The sequence below is a fragment of the Triticum urartu genome, chromosome 3A, assembly GCF_056163025.1.
Source record: "Triticum urartu cultivar PI428250 chromosome 3A, HENAU_Tu73, whole genome shotgun sequence".
In the NCBI taxonomy this organism is placed as follows: domain Eukaryota; kingdom Viridiplantae; phylum Streptophyta; class Magnoliopsida; order Poales; family Poaceae; genus Triticum; species Triticum urartu.
In genome coordinates this window covers 148,817,321-148,831,734 of record NC_141875.1, presented here as the reverse complement: position 1 = coordinate 148,831,734, position 14,414 = coordinate 148,817,321, and the positions used below count along the sequence as shown (strand labels likewise).

The 14,414-nt window shown below is 51.2% G+C and overlaps 4 protein-coding genes across 5 annotated transcripts; 2 read left to right on the top strand and 2 right to left on the bottom strand.

The window, feature by feature from the left end:
* The first annotated feature begins 4,140 nt into the window (after nucleotides 1-4,140).
* LOC125542580 (glyoxylate/hydroxypyruvate/pyruvate reductase 2KGR-like) lies at nucleotides 4,141-7,338 on the top strand. Its single transcript, XM_048705661.2, has 2 exons — nucleotides 4,141-4,684; nucleotides 6,672-7,338. The coding sequence occupies exons 1-2, from the start codon at nucleotides 4,247-4,249 to the stop codon at nucleotides 7,188-7,190; spliced, it is 957 nt and encodes a 318-aa protein (XP_048561618.2). The 5' UTR covers nucleotides 4,141-4,246; the 3' UTR covers nucleotides 7,191-7,338.
* Nucleotides 7,339-7,505: 167 nt separating this feature from the next.
* LOC125546742 (uncharacterized) lies at nucleotides 7,506-8,921 on the bottom strand. The gene is given in 3 exon segments (XM_048710889.2): nucleotides 7,506-7,783; nucleotides 7,786-8,047; nucleotides 8,829-8,921. Coding segments are annotated over 3 exon segments (633 nt in total).
* A 172-nt stretch (nucleotides 8,922-9,093) lies between these two features.
* On the top strand, nucleotides 9,094-11,291 carry LOC125542579 (uncharacterized). Of its 2 annotated transcripts, XM_087546661.1 has the most exons (4): nucleotides 9,094-9,270; nucleotides 9,978-10,523; nucleotides 10,602-10,787; nucleotides 10,898-11,291. In XM_087546661.1, exons 2-4 carry the CDS (start codon nucleotides 10,041-10,043, stop codon nucleotides 11,171-11,173), a joined length of 945 nt encoding a protein of 314 aa, XP_087402787.1. In that variant the 5' UTR covers nucleotides 9,094-9,270; nucleotides 9,978-10,040; the 3' UTR covers nucleotides 11,174-11,291. The 2 variants fall into 2 exon arrangements, with proteins under 2 accessions (XP_087402787.1, XP_048561617.2); XM_048705660.2 differs by lacking the exon at nucleotides 9,094-9,270 and having other exon boundaries at nucleotides 9,293-10,523.
* Nucleotides 11,292-11,374: 83 nt separating this feature from the next.
* LOC125542578 (uncharacterized) lies at nucleotides 11,375-14,414 on the bottom strand. Its single transcript, XM_048705659.2, has 4 exons — nucleotides 14,227-14,414; nucleotides 13,626-13,750; nucleotides 12,481-13,404; nucleotides 11,375-12,409 (listed from the first exon to the last, which is right to left on the bottom strand). The coding sequence occupies exons 2-4, from the start codon at nucleotides 13,722-13,724 to the stop codon at nucleotides 11,534-11,536; spliced, it is 1,899 nt and encodes a 632-aa protein (XP_048561616.2). The 5' UTR covers nucleotides 13,725-13,750; nucleotides 14,227-14,414; the 3' UTR covers nucleotides 11,375-11,533.

Here is a 14,414-nt window from a genome sequence, read left to right as displayed (position 1 = left end):
GAATCGGTCCTACCGAGTTGCATGTCAGTCCCACCGAAATTCCTAACGGTCACTAGGTTTACATTTTCGGTCCGACCAAGTTTTATGATTCGGTCCCACCGAGATTGGAAATCTGTGTAACGGTTGGATTTTGAGTGGAGGCTATATATACCCCTCCACCTCCTTCTCATTCGATGAGAGAGCCATCAGAACACACACATCATTCCAACTCATTTGTTCTGAGAGAGAACCACCTACTCATGTGTTGAGATCAAGACATTCCATTCCTACCATATGAATCTTGATCTCTAGCCTTCCCAAGTTGCTTTCCACTCAAATCTTCTTTCCACCAAATCCAAATCCTATGAGAGAGAGTTGAGTGTTGGGGAGACTATCATTTGAAGCACAAGAGCAAGGAGTTCATTACCTACACACCATTTGTTACTTCTTGGAGAGTGGTGTCTCCTAGATTGGCTAGGTGTCACTTGGGAGCCTCCGACAAGATTGTGGAGTTGAACCAAGGAGTTTGTAAGGGCAAGGAGATCGCCTACTTCATGAAGATCTACCGCTAGTGAGGCAAGTCCTTCGTGGGCGTTGGCCATGGTGGGATAGACAAGGTTGCTTCTTCGTAGACCCTTTGTGGGTGGTTGCTTCTTCGTGGACCCTTCGTGGGTGGAGCCCTCCGTGGACTCGCGCAACCGTTGCCCTTGGGTGGAGCCCTGTGTGGACTCGTGCAACCGTTACCCTTCGTGGGTTGAAGTCTCCATCAACGTGGATGTAGGATAGCACCACCTATCCGAACCACGGGAAAAACATCCGTGTCTCCAATTGCGTTTGAATTCTCCAAACCCTTTCCTTTATATTCTTGCAAGTTGCATGCTTTACTTTCCGCTGCCAATATACTCTTTGCATGCTTGCTTGAATTATGTGATGATTGCTTGACTTGTCCTAAAATAGCTAAAATCTGCCAAGAACTAAAATTGGGAAAAGATCAAGTTTTTATTTGGTCAAGTAGTCTAATCACCCCCCTCTAGACATACTTTCGATCCTACAAGTGGTATCAGAGCTTTGATCTCCATTTGCTTGATCTCCATAGCTTTTGGTGGTCATAGCCTTGGTTTCACAACCTAGGAGAGTATGGCGTCTAGCGAGGGAAATTATCACCGTAGAGGTCCTTACTTTGATGGTACTAATTTTGCTAGTTGGAAGCATAAAATGAAAATGCATATTCTTGGACATAACCCCGCCGTTTGGGCTATTGTGTGTGTTGGTTTGCAAGGTGACTTCTTTGATGGGAAAGAACCAAACCGTGAAGCTACCGCGGATGAGTTAAAGATGTTGCAATACAATGCTCAAGCTTGTGATATTCTCTTCAACGGATTGTGCCCCGAAGAATTCAACAAAATCAGCCGCCTTGAGAATGCAAAGGAAATTTGGGACACTTTGATTGATATGCACGAAGGTACCGACTCCGTCAAGGAATCCAAGTTGGATGTGCTTCAAAGCCAACTTGACAAGTTCAAGATGAAGGATGGTGAAAGTGTCGCTGAAATCTACTCTAGGCTTGCTCTCATCACAAATGAGATTGCCGGCTTAGGAAGTGAAGAGATGACCGATAAATTCATCATCAAGAAGATCCTAAGAGCCTTGGATGGAAAATATGATACCGTGTGCACATTGATCCAAATGATGCCCAATTACAAAGATCTCAAGCCAACGGAAGTGATTGGAAGAATTGTTGCTCATGAGATGTCACTTAAGGATAAAGAGGAACTTCACAACAAATCTAGTGGTGCCTACAAAGCCTCATGTGAAGCCCCTACATCATCAAGTGAGAAACAAGACTTCAATGAAGAATTGAGCTTAATGGTGAAGAACTTCAACAAGTTCTACAAGAGTAGAAGCAAAGATAGAAGCTCCAAGTCAAGGTCCTACAATGACAAAAGATCTTCTAGTCGAGAGCGAAACTGTTACAATTGTGGAAGACCCGGACACTATTCCAATGAGTGTACGGCTCCCTACAAGAGAAGAGAAGATTCTCCAAAAAGAAGAAGCAAAGGATCACCACCAAGAGAGAGAAGGAGTAGAGATGATCGTTATGAACGAAGATACTCACGGAGAAGCAAGGATTCGGAAAGGAAGGAAAAATCATCAAGGAGCTACACAAGACGAAGACATCAAGCTCATGTTGGTGAATGGGCATCCGGCTCCGACTCCGACAGCCACTCCGAGAGAAGTTATCACTCCGACTCCGAAGAAACTCAAGATGAAGGTGTTGCCGGTCTAGCACTTGTGTCATCCAACTCCTACGACATATTTGACTCACCAAATGAAGGAATTGGAAGATGCTTCATGTCCAAAGGTCCTAAGGTAACACACCCCGAGTATGTTGATTTAAATAGTGATGAAGATGACTTGTTAGGTGATGACTTGCTTGGTGACAACTCTAGTGATGAATACTATGATGAAAGACCATTTAATCATGCTAATCAAGATAAAACGAATGACAATGATAAGGAGAAGATTGAGGCTCTAACTAAAGAACTAAAAACTCTTAAGTTAGCTCATGACACTATCTTCGAAGATCATCGAGAACTTTTAAGAGCTCATGAGAAGTTACGCTTTGAAAAGCTCAATCTTGAGCAAGAGCATGAGTTCTTAAAGGCAATCAATGATGATCTCTGCAGAAAAGTTCTTCTTACATTGCCAAGCGTTTACTCTTATCCACTTACATGCCTCATGTCAAATATAACAAGAAAGATTCTTCCTCTAGTAGTAACAATGATCATGCTAAATCCAATATTGTTGCTTCTAGTAGCTCTCTTGATTCCACTAATGATTCTCTTAGCCAAGTTACACTTGAGCAAGAAAATAGCTTATTGAAGGGAATTATAGAGAAAGGAGTGTACAAAAGCCTTGTCGGGAGTAAGCAATTCGAGGAAATTGTGCGCAAGCAAGGAATGCACCGGAAGAATCAAGGTGTTGGTTTTGAACGAAAGTTCAATGCCAATGGAGTTGAATGGGAGATAAGAGAGGACACTTCTCTCTATTAGCTAGCTAACACAATATATGAAACCCCTAAATTAACCCTACAAAACCCCTCAAAACCCCCACCCCCCCTTTCAGAAAAAAAAAACAAAAAACCTAGCCCCTGAACTGCTGACGCGTAGAAGTTTATTGGTCCCGGTTGGTGCTACCAACCGGGACAAAAGGCCCCCCTACCTGGGCAAGCCGCAACGGCCACGTGGAGGCCCATCTGTCCCGGTTGGTGTAAGAACCGGGACTAAAGGTGTTGGGCTTTAGTACCGACCCTTTAGTCCCGGTTCCCGAACCGGGACAAATGGACTTTTTTCTACTAGTGCCCCCTCCCATTCTTGAACCTATCTTTGTGCTCAGTCTCGCTCTGCTTCAAGCTTATCTTGTGAGGGAGAGATTCTATGAGTTCATGAGAGAGTTTGATTGAAAATCTTTTAAGAAGTTCATCCATGTGACTTTGCTTTGCTTCTCACTCTTGCAGGGTGTGCGCCTCTAAGCGATGAACCTTCAAGTGTCGTGGAAGAATGAAGAGTTTGTACAAGGCACGGAGATCGTCTTTTTCGTGTGAGACCAACCCCGAATGAGGTAAAAAAAATCCGAATGAGGTCTTGACCTTTGTTGTATCAAGCCATGGTGAAAATAGGTGGGCTTGTGCTTTGTGGGTGACGCTCGTCTCTAAAATCACTTTCATCGATCTAGGGTTGCATCAACGCTGAGTAATCATGCTTGTTGTTTTTTAACCAGCCGAGTAGATGGATATAAGGGAGACGGGTTCAGGTCAAGACTATGTTAGACAGGGATCCGCTAGAGCGACATAAACTCTAGAAAATTAGATCGATCTAACAAAAACATCTGCTTCTTTAGATAAAAAAGAGTATATCTATCTTTTTTAGGCATCTCGTGAAGCTTTTATTCATTTGTCATCCTGTTCACATGGAGAAACATATCTACCTTGAAAATTAGTTTTTTTAGGTAATTTTTTGGGACATTTTTTTAGGTAATTGAAAATTAGGGTGGCTGACTCAACCATCATCCCTCGAACTCAGTAGGCCGCCCGTCCTTGTCCGGCTAGACTGCAACCTGCGGCCCATAGAGGATAATAAGACGCTAGCAAACAAGGCCGGCGTCGAGCGTCAGCATTTCCCCACCAGTAGCCACCGCGGAGCAGCCCACCCACCCACCACACAACAGCCAGCCGCATCCGCTGCCGCCCTCGGTGCCCCCGGCGGCCATGGCGATGGAGTCCCTGGGCGTGCTGCTGCTGCACCCCATGAACGCCTACCTGGAGCAGGAGCTCGACCGCCGCTTCCGCCTCTTCCGCTTCTGGGACTCCCCTCCCGACGGCCGCGCCGAGTTCCTCCGCGCCAACGCCTCCGCCATCCGCGCTGTCGTCGGCAACGCCAGCTACAACGCCGACGCCGCGCTCATCGACGCGCTGCCGTCGCTCGAGATCGTCGCCTCCTTCTCCGTGGGGATCGACCGCGTCGACCTCCCCAAGTGCCGCGAGCGCGGGATCCGCGTCACCAACACCCCCGACGTCCTCACCGACGACGTCGCCGACCTCGCCGTCGGCCTCGCCATCGCCGCGCTGAGGAAGATCCCGCAGGCCGACCGCTACGTGCGCGCCGGCCTGTGGAAGGCCAAGGGGGACTACACACTCACCACGCGGGTTGGTTTCCGATGCTTGCCCATTGACTTCCATTTATATTTTCCAGTCCAATAATTCAGTGCGCTCTTAGTGCTTTGGTGTCTTTGGTTTAATCATAAAGTGTGTATACTTGGTATCGGTTCTGTCAAAATGAATACGGCAATAACTTGGTTGGAAAAGGAACTATAACACAGCAGTGGGCATTCAGCGAATATGAATGCACGAAAGGGAAATAGGCAATACAGAGATGTTAAATTGCAGAGAGCAAAATCTAGTACAGGTAGAAAGGAGAAACAGTTGAACTTTATTGGATCCTTGTCAGTTTTTTTTGGCACATCATTGGTTATCTTCCTAAAATATTGTTGGTAGTTAGTAACTTAGTACATTTGCCTCTCTTTACCATGTGAGTCATATCAATGGGGAAGTAGTGGTTCAAAGTCATTTGCAGTAGCTTAGGTTGCGACTATCCTTAGTTTATGCCATGTCAGTCATATCATTTGAGAGAGTAGCTTAGGTTGCGACTATCCTTAGTTTATGCCATGTCAGTCATATCATTTGAGGAAGCCGTGGTTCGAAGGCATTTGCAGTAGCTTAGGTTGCAATCTATGACAGTCTCTTAAAAGACTGCTCACCACTGCTCAGCGGTGAAATGCATCCTATTAGATCAAAATTTGTACTACCTGACTGTAAAATGTTGACCTTCTTCATTGCTGATTCAAGCTGTATGCTGGTGTCCAAAAACTTAAATATAAGATGTGGAGGAATCACATAGTTATAGTGCTGTAGCCGCAGGGTTTTTCTAGAAATCTAGTGAGCATTCTGATTTAGGATGGCTCACATATGGTGATGTGGTTCCTATCTTCTCTTATTTAATATCAGTTTCTTACTAGGTTAGGGATTTTTTGGTTCTTTTTTGACATATTCACATGGCTCTGGAGGTTTTATGTTGTAGCATATCTCCATATTGTGCCGTCAGCCCGTCACTTGGAATCGTATTAATACCAAGGCTGATGGATGATCAGAAAACGTTGGAAACCATGATTTGTTCCTCCCTGACCATTGCTTCATAGTAGCACAAATAGGATTCTTATAGCAACCATGAATTATGAGATTGTCGACTAGCTTCTTCGTGTAGACTAGCTTATTGAGTTGAGCGGTGGAGCGACTAGTCCTCGACTAGTCCAGACTAGTCTAGGTTTTTGAGTCGATCGACTCAATTTGGGAGGGACAAGTTTTTTTTAGGGAAATTTGGGAAAGATAGGTGAACAGTTGATTACTTCATCCACTTCCTGATGAATAGCTACTACAATTGGCAGAGCCTCAGGTTCTTCATCCACTAACCATGCATTCAATTTTTATTGTATACTGTACTATGTGTTAGTAGTTGAGTACTACAGTACCATGTCGACTAGTCCAGCATTAGCCTAGACCAGTCATGATTAGTCTATGAGTCTCAACCTTGGCTTGACTCGTCGACTCGTTATTCTTGATAGCGACATGTTTTGTCATGTTCTCCAGTGTTTTATGGCTAAGTAGATAGTTTATGCATCATACCAACCAAGGGTTCCATGATAATACCCACCAGAACTTTTCATGAACTGTATGGTGCAATATGCTCTTGTCACCGTGCCATTTTCCTGCTCCCTTAAAACATTGAAGGACATCTTCAGTGCGAGTGGAATCCTGTTAAACAATGCAACACATTCAGGTGCACTTTTGGCTGCGCGCATCAATGGATGTGGAGGCTGGGGGTAGCACCTGCATTGAAAAACAAAAGAGTTCGGATGCAGCTATCTCAAGGAGAGAATGTCCTTTGCAAGATTGATCTGCTACTGATTATAATGATGAGATATCAGCCTAACGGCTGTCCTATGAAAGCATGAAATAGCTGACGATGCTGGTTACTGTTTTGTGGTAGATATAAAGGTTGGGGGTGCATGTGATCCTAATAGTAGATTTGGTTTCCCCAAAGAGCAAAAGATAACCGACTCTCGTTACTTCTCTGCAGTTCAGTGGTAAAAGAGTTGCCATTCTTGGGCTTGGCAGGATAGGCTTAGCCATAGCAAAAAGAGCTGAAGCATTTGGTTGCTCAATCAGTTACCACTCAAGATCAGAGAAGTCATTTCCAAACTACAAGTTCTTTACGAATGTTGTTGACCTGGCAGCCAATTGTGACGTGCTTGTTGTAGCATGTTCGCTTAATGCCGAGACGCATCACATTGTCAATCGTAAGGTCATGGATGCGCTAGGACCAGATGGTGTGCTCATAAACATTGGGCATGGAGCACATGTGGATGAACCTGAGCTTGTGTCTGCTCTTGTTGAGAAACGCCTTGGAGCAGCAGGCCTTGATGTGTTTGAGCATGAGCCCTTTGCTCCAGAGCAACTTTTCAGTTTAGATAATGTTGTTTTGGTCCCTCATGTAGGAAGTGATACAGAAGAAACATGCAAGGCAATGGCTGACCTGGTTCTGAAGAATTTAGAGGCACATGCTCTTAATAAGCCCTTACTCACCCCAGTCATCTGATTGTTACTGGGATTCCCAGATGTTAACAGTTTGTAATCCAAACTCTGGGTTTTTTGTCTAGTTTATGAACTCAGCATTATCTATTGTTTTCGGAAGACATCATATGTTATGTCTGATATGCAATCAACCATGATAAATAAGACCATCAGTTCCAAAGTTTATTCATATATTTACAGAGATATTTGCATCTGTCCCTCTTCACTTGCTGGTACCTTTGTGTGTGGTCGGGGCATGCAATCTCGGCATTCCGTTTTGGATCCTTTCTTTCTTATATTTCCTTGTTTAAGCAGGTAGAACATCTGTGGCTCGTTTTTCTCATAGATTTTGTTTATCCTGTTGCAGTTCAGTGGCAAGAGGGTGGGCATCATCGGGCTGGGCAGGATAGGGCTTGCCATTGCCACCCGAGTGGAGGCCTTTGATTGCCCAGTCAACTACTACCAGAGAACAAAGAAAGACTACCCCAGCTACACCTATTACCCGAGCGTGGTCGAACTGGCGGCAAACAGCGACATCCTTGTGGTGGCCTGCCCGCTGAACGAGCAGACCCGGCACATCGTCAACCGTGAGGTGATTGAGGCGCTGGGTCCCAAGGGCCTGCTCATCAACATTGGGCGCGGCCCTCATGTTGACGAACCCGAGCTGGTCTCGGCGCTCGTCGAGGGGCGCCTCGGCTGGGCGGGCCTCGACGTGTTCGAGGACGAGCCCAACGTGCCCGAGGCGCTGTTCACGCTCGACAACGTCGTGCTGGTGCCCCACGTGGGGAGCGGGACGCACGAGACGCGCCAGGCCATGGCGGACCTGGTCCTGGGCAACCTGGAGGCGCATGTTCTGAAGAAGCCGCTGCTGACTCCGGTTGTCTGATGATGATCAGGATAATCCGCCGTGCGTTGTATATGATATGAAGAAGTGAAGCACGACAAGATGTTTTCTGTTTGGGGATCATATTGAAATCTGTTGTTTTCGGTCGGTGAACATTCGACGAGAAAGAAAGGTCAATAAGTTTGATTTCTTACTGGGATGCCGATGCCGGTGCCATGTATTCGGGCTGGAGTTGTTATCTTGTGTCGATGCCGATGCCGTGCTATGTATAGTATGCCCGGCCGGTTTCCTTGGTCGAGGAAATGCAGCCCAGCGGCAGCGTATCATCATGGCCGCTCAACGGATGGCTGGAGCATTGAACGCGCACGCACAGGATAGTGGACGATGGCCCGAGTGAGGAGAGGAGTACCCCATTTCACATTTTGGGATCCGGCAGCACTGTGGTATCCTCACTGAGGTGTCCGTTGTACACCGTCTGATCCTTTGACAGGTCGCGATCCCCTACCGGGCGACACGCGTGAATGCGTGATGGACTGCACTGCACGAAGGATGGATCCATTATTAAGATGTACTCTTCCTCCGTTCTATATTAATTGTCTCTGAAATGGATGTATCTAGATGTATTTCAGTGCTAGATACATCCGTTTAAGCGACAACTAATAGAAACAGAGGGAGTAGCTGCGGCAGATGGACCGAGTGGGCGGTTGGGCACGTCGCGAGAGCCAAGAACGTTCGTACGTACATACATACATTGATCCTTGAGCGGCGGTACATGGCATGGTTTTCTTCTCTGCTATACTAGGGTATGTGTAGGCGTACCGTGTATGGTGGCGACGAGACGTGGACGCTGCTTCCCGGGCTCGGCGAAGCCCCCACGTTTCCTTGACCGTCCGTCTGCAGTTTGTTTCGCATTACGGCACGGACCGCTCGATCGACCGCTTCGGACCCAGCTGATATCACCGTCTTGTACAGAGTGAGAGATAGGAGAAGCAGCTGTCTTCCACGCTCCGGGGCTGACAGGCGGGCCCCGCGCACTGGGTGGGGCCCACGTGTAAGGGCGCCTGGTCAAGCAAGCAGCGTTCCCTCCCTCCCTCCCTCGAACAGCTGCATGCGTCAAAGGGGGAGGGAGCATGCAGGAGCACGCGGCGCCACTTGACGAGCCGTTTCGAGCCCCAGACCCAGCCCGAGCTCCTCGCGCGTCACTGCAGCCTCCCTCCGCGCGCCGCCCGCTTCCATCGGCGTCTGCGTGGGCGAAGAACAGGCGAGTGCTCCCGCCAATCTCTTTCTCTCTCCCCGCCTCTTGTTTCTTCAGGCGAGGGCCCGCGCGCCTGATCCCGTTCCTTCTTGGAGGAGAGAGGTCGAATGATTCGATCATCATTCCTCATCCAAGCGACCACCGTACCGGCCGTTTCATCTTCTCCTTCCCTCTTTCTTCTTCTCTGGGGGGCGGGGCGGGGCGGACGTCAGATCATGCATGAGATCATCGATATCTTGCCCGCGTCTCGTTTTCTTTCTTCAGAAAAATACTTCTCCGGCGGTCCGGTCGCGGCTGCCGGCTGGGATCGCGGTCGAAACCAACCGATTACGTAACTCATCGATTTGATTCGTGCGCTACAGAGAAGTTGGTCCATTGACAACTGATGATCAATTCTCTTCTTTCTTCTTTCTTCTTTCTTCTTTGGTGACATGCTGACGCAATTGCGCGGGATTATGATTTCATCGACGTGCTACGTTAATAATTCCCAAACAATCCTGGTCTACGAGATTATAATTTTGTCCCGCTCTCAATCAATGTTCACTCTTAATTTCTCTTCAATTATAGCGCGTCAAAATTTTGCCTTCAATTATTGCAATTCTTACCAAAAGCGTTCACGTTTTCCCTTTTCTTCCCATATAAGCGAGCGTCAAACTTGCAATCTTCAGATGATTATTGCCCTCCAAGATCTCATTGCTCCACAAGCGTTTCAGGCCAGTGAGCTTCTCCAAGAAATCAAATCCTTCCTCCTGGTGGCACCGCCGCGCGACGGGACGATGAAGCACACGACGTCGGACTCGGACGTGACGAGCCTGGCGACCACGTCGCCGTCGCGGTCCCCGAAGCGGGCGGCCTACTACGTCGTCAGCCCGTCGCGCGACTCGCGGGACGACGGCGACAAGTCCTCGTCCACGCAGGCCACCCCCGTGTACAACAGCCCCCTCGACTCCCCGTCGCACCAGTCCTCCATCGGCCCGCACTCCAGGGCCTCCTCCGCCAGCCGCTTCTCCGGGAACCTCACCGGCGGCGGCCGGGCCGCCGCCACCCGGAAGCGCCCCCACGGCCACGGCAAGGGGTGGCACGAGGTGGACGTGATTGACGAGGAGGAGGCCGAGGACGCCGGCGTGGACCAGGAGCGGGAGCTCTCCAGGAGCTGCGTCGCCGCCTTCTGGTTCTCGGTTCTCGTCCTCGCCTTCACCCTCGTCTGCCTCGTCGTCTGGGGCGCCGCCCGCCATGATAAACCCAGCGTCCTCGTCAAGGTGCATTTCATCTCTGCCACCTTAAATTCAGTATCTCCCTCTATTACACAACCTTAGAATTTGTTTGGTTCTGTGCAGAGCTTGAGAGTGGAGAATTTCTACGCCGGCGAAGGGACGGACGGCACCGGAGTGCCGACCAAGTTCGTCACGATGAACTGCTCGCTCGAGATTGACGTCCACAACCCCTCCACCATGTTCGGCATCCATGTCTCTTCCACCTCCATCCAGCTCTACTATTCCCAGATACCCATCGCCAGCGGTCAGGTAATTAGCACGCCAAAAAGCATCAGAGAGGAACTCCGCTTTCTGAAGTTCCTCCGTCAGAATTCCGGTAGCTAATGCCGCCTCCTACTGCTGCTGCTGCTGCTCTGCAGCTGGACAAGTTCTACCAGCCGAAGAAGAGCCGGCACGTCGCATCGGTGACCCTGCACGGCGAGAAGACGCCGCTCTACGGAGCCGGGGCTACCTTCGTCCTCACCGACACCGACGGCGTGCCCCTCACCGTGGACTTGGCGGTGAGGACGAGAGGGTATGTCATCGGCAGGCTTGTCAGGGTGACACACGCCAAGCGTGTGCGATGCCCGGTTCTTGTGAGCTCTCTCACCGACAAGCCCATCATGATCGCCCAGACTGCTTGCAGCTACTCTTGATTTGGTAATCTATTGCTTGAGATGTTGTTAGTTTTGACAAGTATAAGAGCGTATAATGGTTGTGATCGTGTAGATATTGTTGTGGTCGTTCATGGCATTGGAACCATCTGGTTAATAATTCTCCAGCATCAGTGTTTGATTGAGAGCATAGCATTCAGTTGGTATCATAGATCACACATGCTGTTTGAGGGGAGTCTGATCTGTGGAATGGTGAGAGTGAGACATCTGAATCGAAGACCAATGTGTGTGCAGAATCATACAAAAATGACCAGCATCTACGGTCAGGAGATAAATTTTGGGGAAGAATTGGGTTTTACAGGTAGTAGTGTACATGTGCTGAACAGCAAACATGGCCGCCTCTTAACTGAGGAAGACCATCTTGATTGAGCTGATGCTGTGACTGTACAGCCCACCCTGCTTCTGCCTTCGCTCCCTGCAAAACCCCGAGGATCGCAGTCGGAGCTGACACGATCGCCACGGCGACGACGACGACGGCGGCGCCGACGATGCAAAGTCTCCAGCCCTGCCTGTCCCTAGCGCGCTTGTCACCTGCACGAAACTGGCACGTGATGATGGATCACTCGTTGCCTGCTCACTGGCTCTTCCGGATCTCTGCAGCTTGTCGTCGTCGTCGTCGGGACGGCGGTCCGGCTCGTCGTGATCGCTCGCGTTGGGGGCGGGGCGACGACGGTCGTCGGGGGAACCGAGGTTGCGGTTGGCGTTCTTGACCAGGCCGACGGCCTTCCACGCATCGGCGACGAGGCTGTAGGTGCTCTGCTTCGGCCTGACGCCGGCCTCCTGCATCATCCGGAGGACCTCCTCGGCCTTCCACGGCTGCTTCTGCTCGCTGTACCCCCAGATGAGCGTCTCGAACGTCCGGAGGTTGGGGCGCACGCCGGCGTCCCGCATCTTCTTGTACACCCTGGCGGCGTTGTCCATGTCGGCGACGCTGCACCAGCCGCTGATGACGGTGGTGAAGGTGACGACGTTGGGGCGCACGCCGAGGCGGCGCATCCGCTCCAGGAGCTCCTCCGCCTTGCCGGGCTGCTGCGCCCGGACGTGGCCCTTGGCCAGGATGCTGTACACCTGCGAGTCCGGCTCGATCCTGGCCTCTACCATCGTGTCGAACACCTTGCTGCACTTCGCCATGTGCCCCAGCGAGCTGAAGGCGTTCAGCTGGTGGCTGTACGTCACGATGTCCGGCTCGATGCCGAACTGCTCCATCAGCCCGAGAACCTGCACATCATAAGATCAAGAATCAATCGAGTTTTGTGAGCTCTGAGCTCGCTCTGAGCTCACGTGCGTACGTCGTCGGCGGCGGCCGTGTCGTTGGCGTCGAGGAAGCCCTTGAGGAGGGTGTTGAAGACGATGACGTTGGGGAGGACGCCGGCGTCCTTCATCTGGCGGACGCAGCGGAGCGCCTCCTCCAGCCTGCCCTCCCGGCAGTATCCGCCGACGATGATTCCCCAGGTGCGCTCGCTGGTGCGCAGCCTGGCGCGCACCATCTCCACCACCAGCTCCTCCGCCCGCCACGTCTCGTCGTTCTTGGCGTAGGCGCTGGCGACGGTGTTGTAGGTGACGACGTCGGGCTCCACGCCGCGCGCCCGCATCCGGCCCACCACGCCCCACGCCTCCTCCAGCCTCCGGTGGTCGCACCACGCCTTCACCAGGATGTTGTAGGTGGTCAGGTTGGGCCTCACCGTGGACGCGACCCCGGCGCCGTCGCCGCCGGCCATCATGTCGAAGATGCGCTGCGACTCGTCGGGGCGGCCGGCGATGCCGAAGCCCTTGATGAGCGTGTTGAAGGTGCTGATGGTGGGGCGGCAGCCCGGGTGGTGGCGGCTCATCTTCCAGAAGGTGCTGGTGGCCTCGCCCATCCGCCCGGCCTCCACGAAGGAGTTGATGAGGGCGTTGAAGAAGATGGCGTCCGGCCGCAGCCCGGCGGCGTCGATGCCGGCGAGCAGCGAAGGGATCGCCTCGAACGCGCGCTGGTTCGTCACCGCGGTGAGCAGGGTGGTGTACGTCACCAGGGACGGGCGGTGGCCCTCGTCGGCGAGGTGGCCGAACAGGGCCTGCGCCTGGTGAGATTTCTTGGCGTCGATCAGGCTGCGCATCTCCCGCGTCCGGCTGACCACGGCCTGGCACGTGTGCCCCTTGGCGCACGTCGTGCAGGTGCTCGCCGGCGGCGGCTGCGCGTCGCCGCCATTGCCCTGGCGCTTCTCCTCCTCCTCCTGGAGCACCCAAAGAAGGAAACCCTTGACTTGTTTGAGATGAGCAGGCGCAATATGGGCACAAAAATCACGGAAAGAGTAGAGAAGTCGATCACACAAAATTCACCAAGGATATCTATCTTTCCCCCGCCCTATATCTCGAAATGTGCAGGCAAGAACTGAGATGTGGTCACAGCTGCTTGTCATTCTTATCTAGTACTCCGGTGCAATCCGGTGCTTACCGTGGAGGCGGATCCGTTGAGCTCTTTCCCCTTGTTTCTTGTCTTGCCCGTGCTGTTGGAAGTGGAGGCCGGCGTCAGTTGTATGCCGTCTTGTAGCATTGTAGCACCGCTATATGCTCCTCAACCTGGCCAGTAGTGTCAGGATTTATTCAGATGCCATGATTCTGAATGATGCTTTCGAAACCAAATGAAGCGCACAAAATGCAGAACACAAACCTACTCTGCATTCAGTGTTGCTTGCTATACTTGTACTGTACTTAATATTGAAGTAATGCGGGTTGGAACGAAAGGAAAACACACATATCTATCTCACTTGGCAAAAAAAAAATCTGCTTAAACAGTTTTACTATCTATCTATCGGCAGGTGAGGTGAGCACGCATGCATCCCTGAATTTGTTGTTGGCGTCCATTCTTCGGCGCCCAGCAGACTGGAGGAGGGGGGCGAGATGCACGCGGACGTTCGGAGCTCGCCGTCCGGTGATCTCCACGGCGTAATTGAGCAAAACACAAGAGGTGGAAACTCATTCTAGCTAGCGCCATCCTCTCGCAGCCTCGGCGGCAGAAACACAAGTGAAGGAGCCAGCCTGGTTAGGTACATCACCTCATTCGCAGCAGCAGAGTTTCCAAGCGTGCCCCCACGGTCAGCCGCACGGCGTGCCTCCGGCCGGTATGGCCGGAGGAGGAGGAGGAGGAAGAGCAAGGGGGAGAGACGGACCAAGGCGTGGCTGTGAGGGGCTGCGCTTCGTTTTTCTTTATCCGCAGGGGACCGGGCTGGGAAACGATAGGCAA

Excerpts from the sequence above, each read along its gene's own strand:
- LOC125542579 (XM_048705660.2), top strand. The coding sequence starts at position 9,696 with ATGCTGACGCAATTGCGCGGGATTATGATTTCATCGACGTGCTACGTT. Across the intron at positions 10,524-10,601 it reads AACCCAGCGTCCTCGTCAAG|AGCTTGAGAGTGGAGAATTT; the intron begins GTGCATTTCATC and ends GGTTCTGTGCAG. Across the intron at positions 10,788-10,897 it reads TACCCATCGCCAGCGGTCAG|CTGGACAAGTTCTACCAGCC; the intron begins GTAATTAGCACG and ends GCTGCTCTGCAG.
- LOC125542580 (XM_048705661.2), top strand. The coding sequence starts at position 4,247 with ATGGCGATGGAGTCCCTGGGCGTGCTGCTGCTGCACCCCATGAACGCC. Across the intron at positions 4,685-6,671 it reads ACTACACACTCACCACGCGG|TTCAGTGGTAAAAGAGTTGC; the intron begins GTTGGTTTCCGA and ends ACTTCTCTGCAG.
- LOC125542578 (XM_048705659.2), bottom strand. The coding sequence starts at position 13,724 with ATGCTACAAGACGGCATACAACTGACGCCGGCCTCCACTTCCAACAGC. Across the intron at positions 13,405-13,625 it reads TCAACGGATCCGCCTCCACG|GAGGAGGAGGAGAAGCGCCA; the intron begins GTAAGCACCGGA and ends TGGGTGCTCCAG. Across the intron at positions 12,410-12,480 it reads ACACGGCCGCCGCCGACGAC|GTTCTCGGGCTGATGGAGCA; the intron begins GTACGCACGTGA and ends TATGATGTGCAG.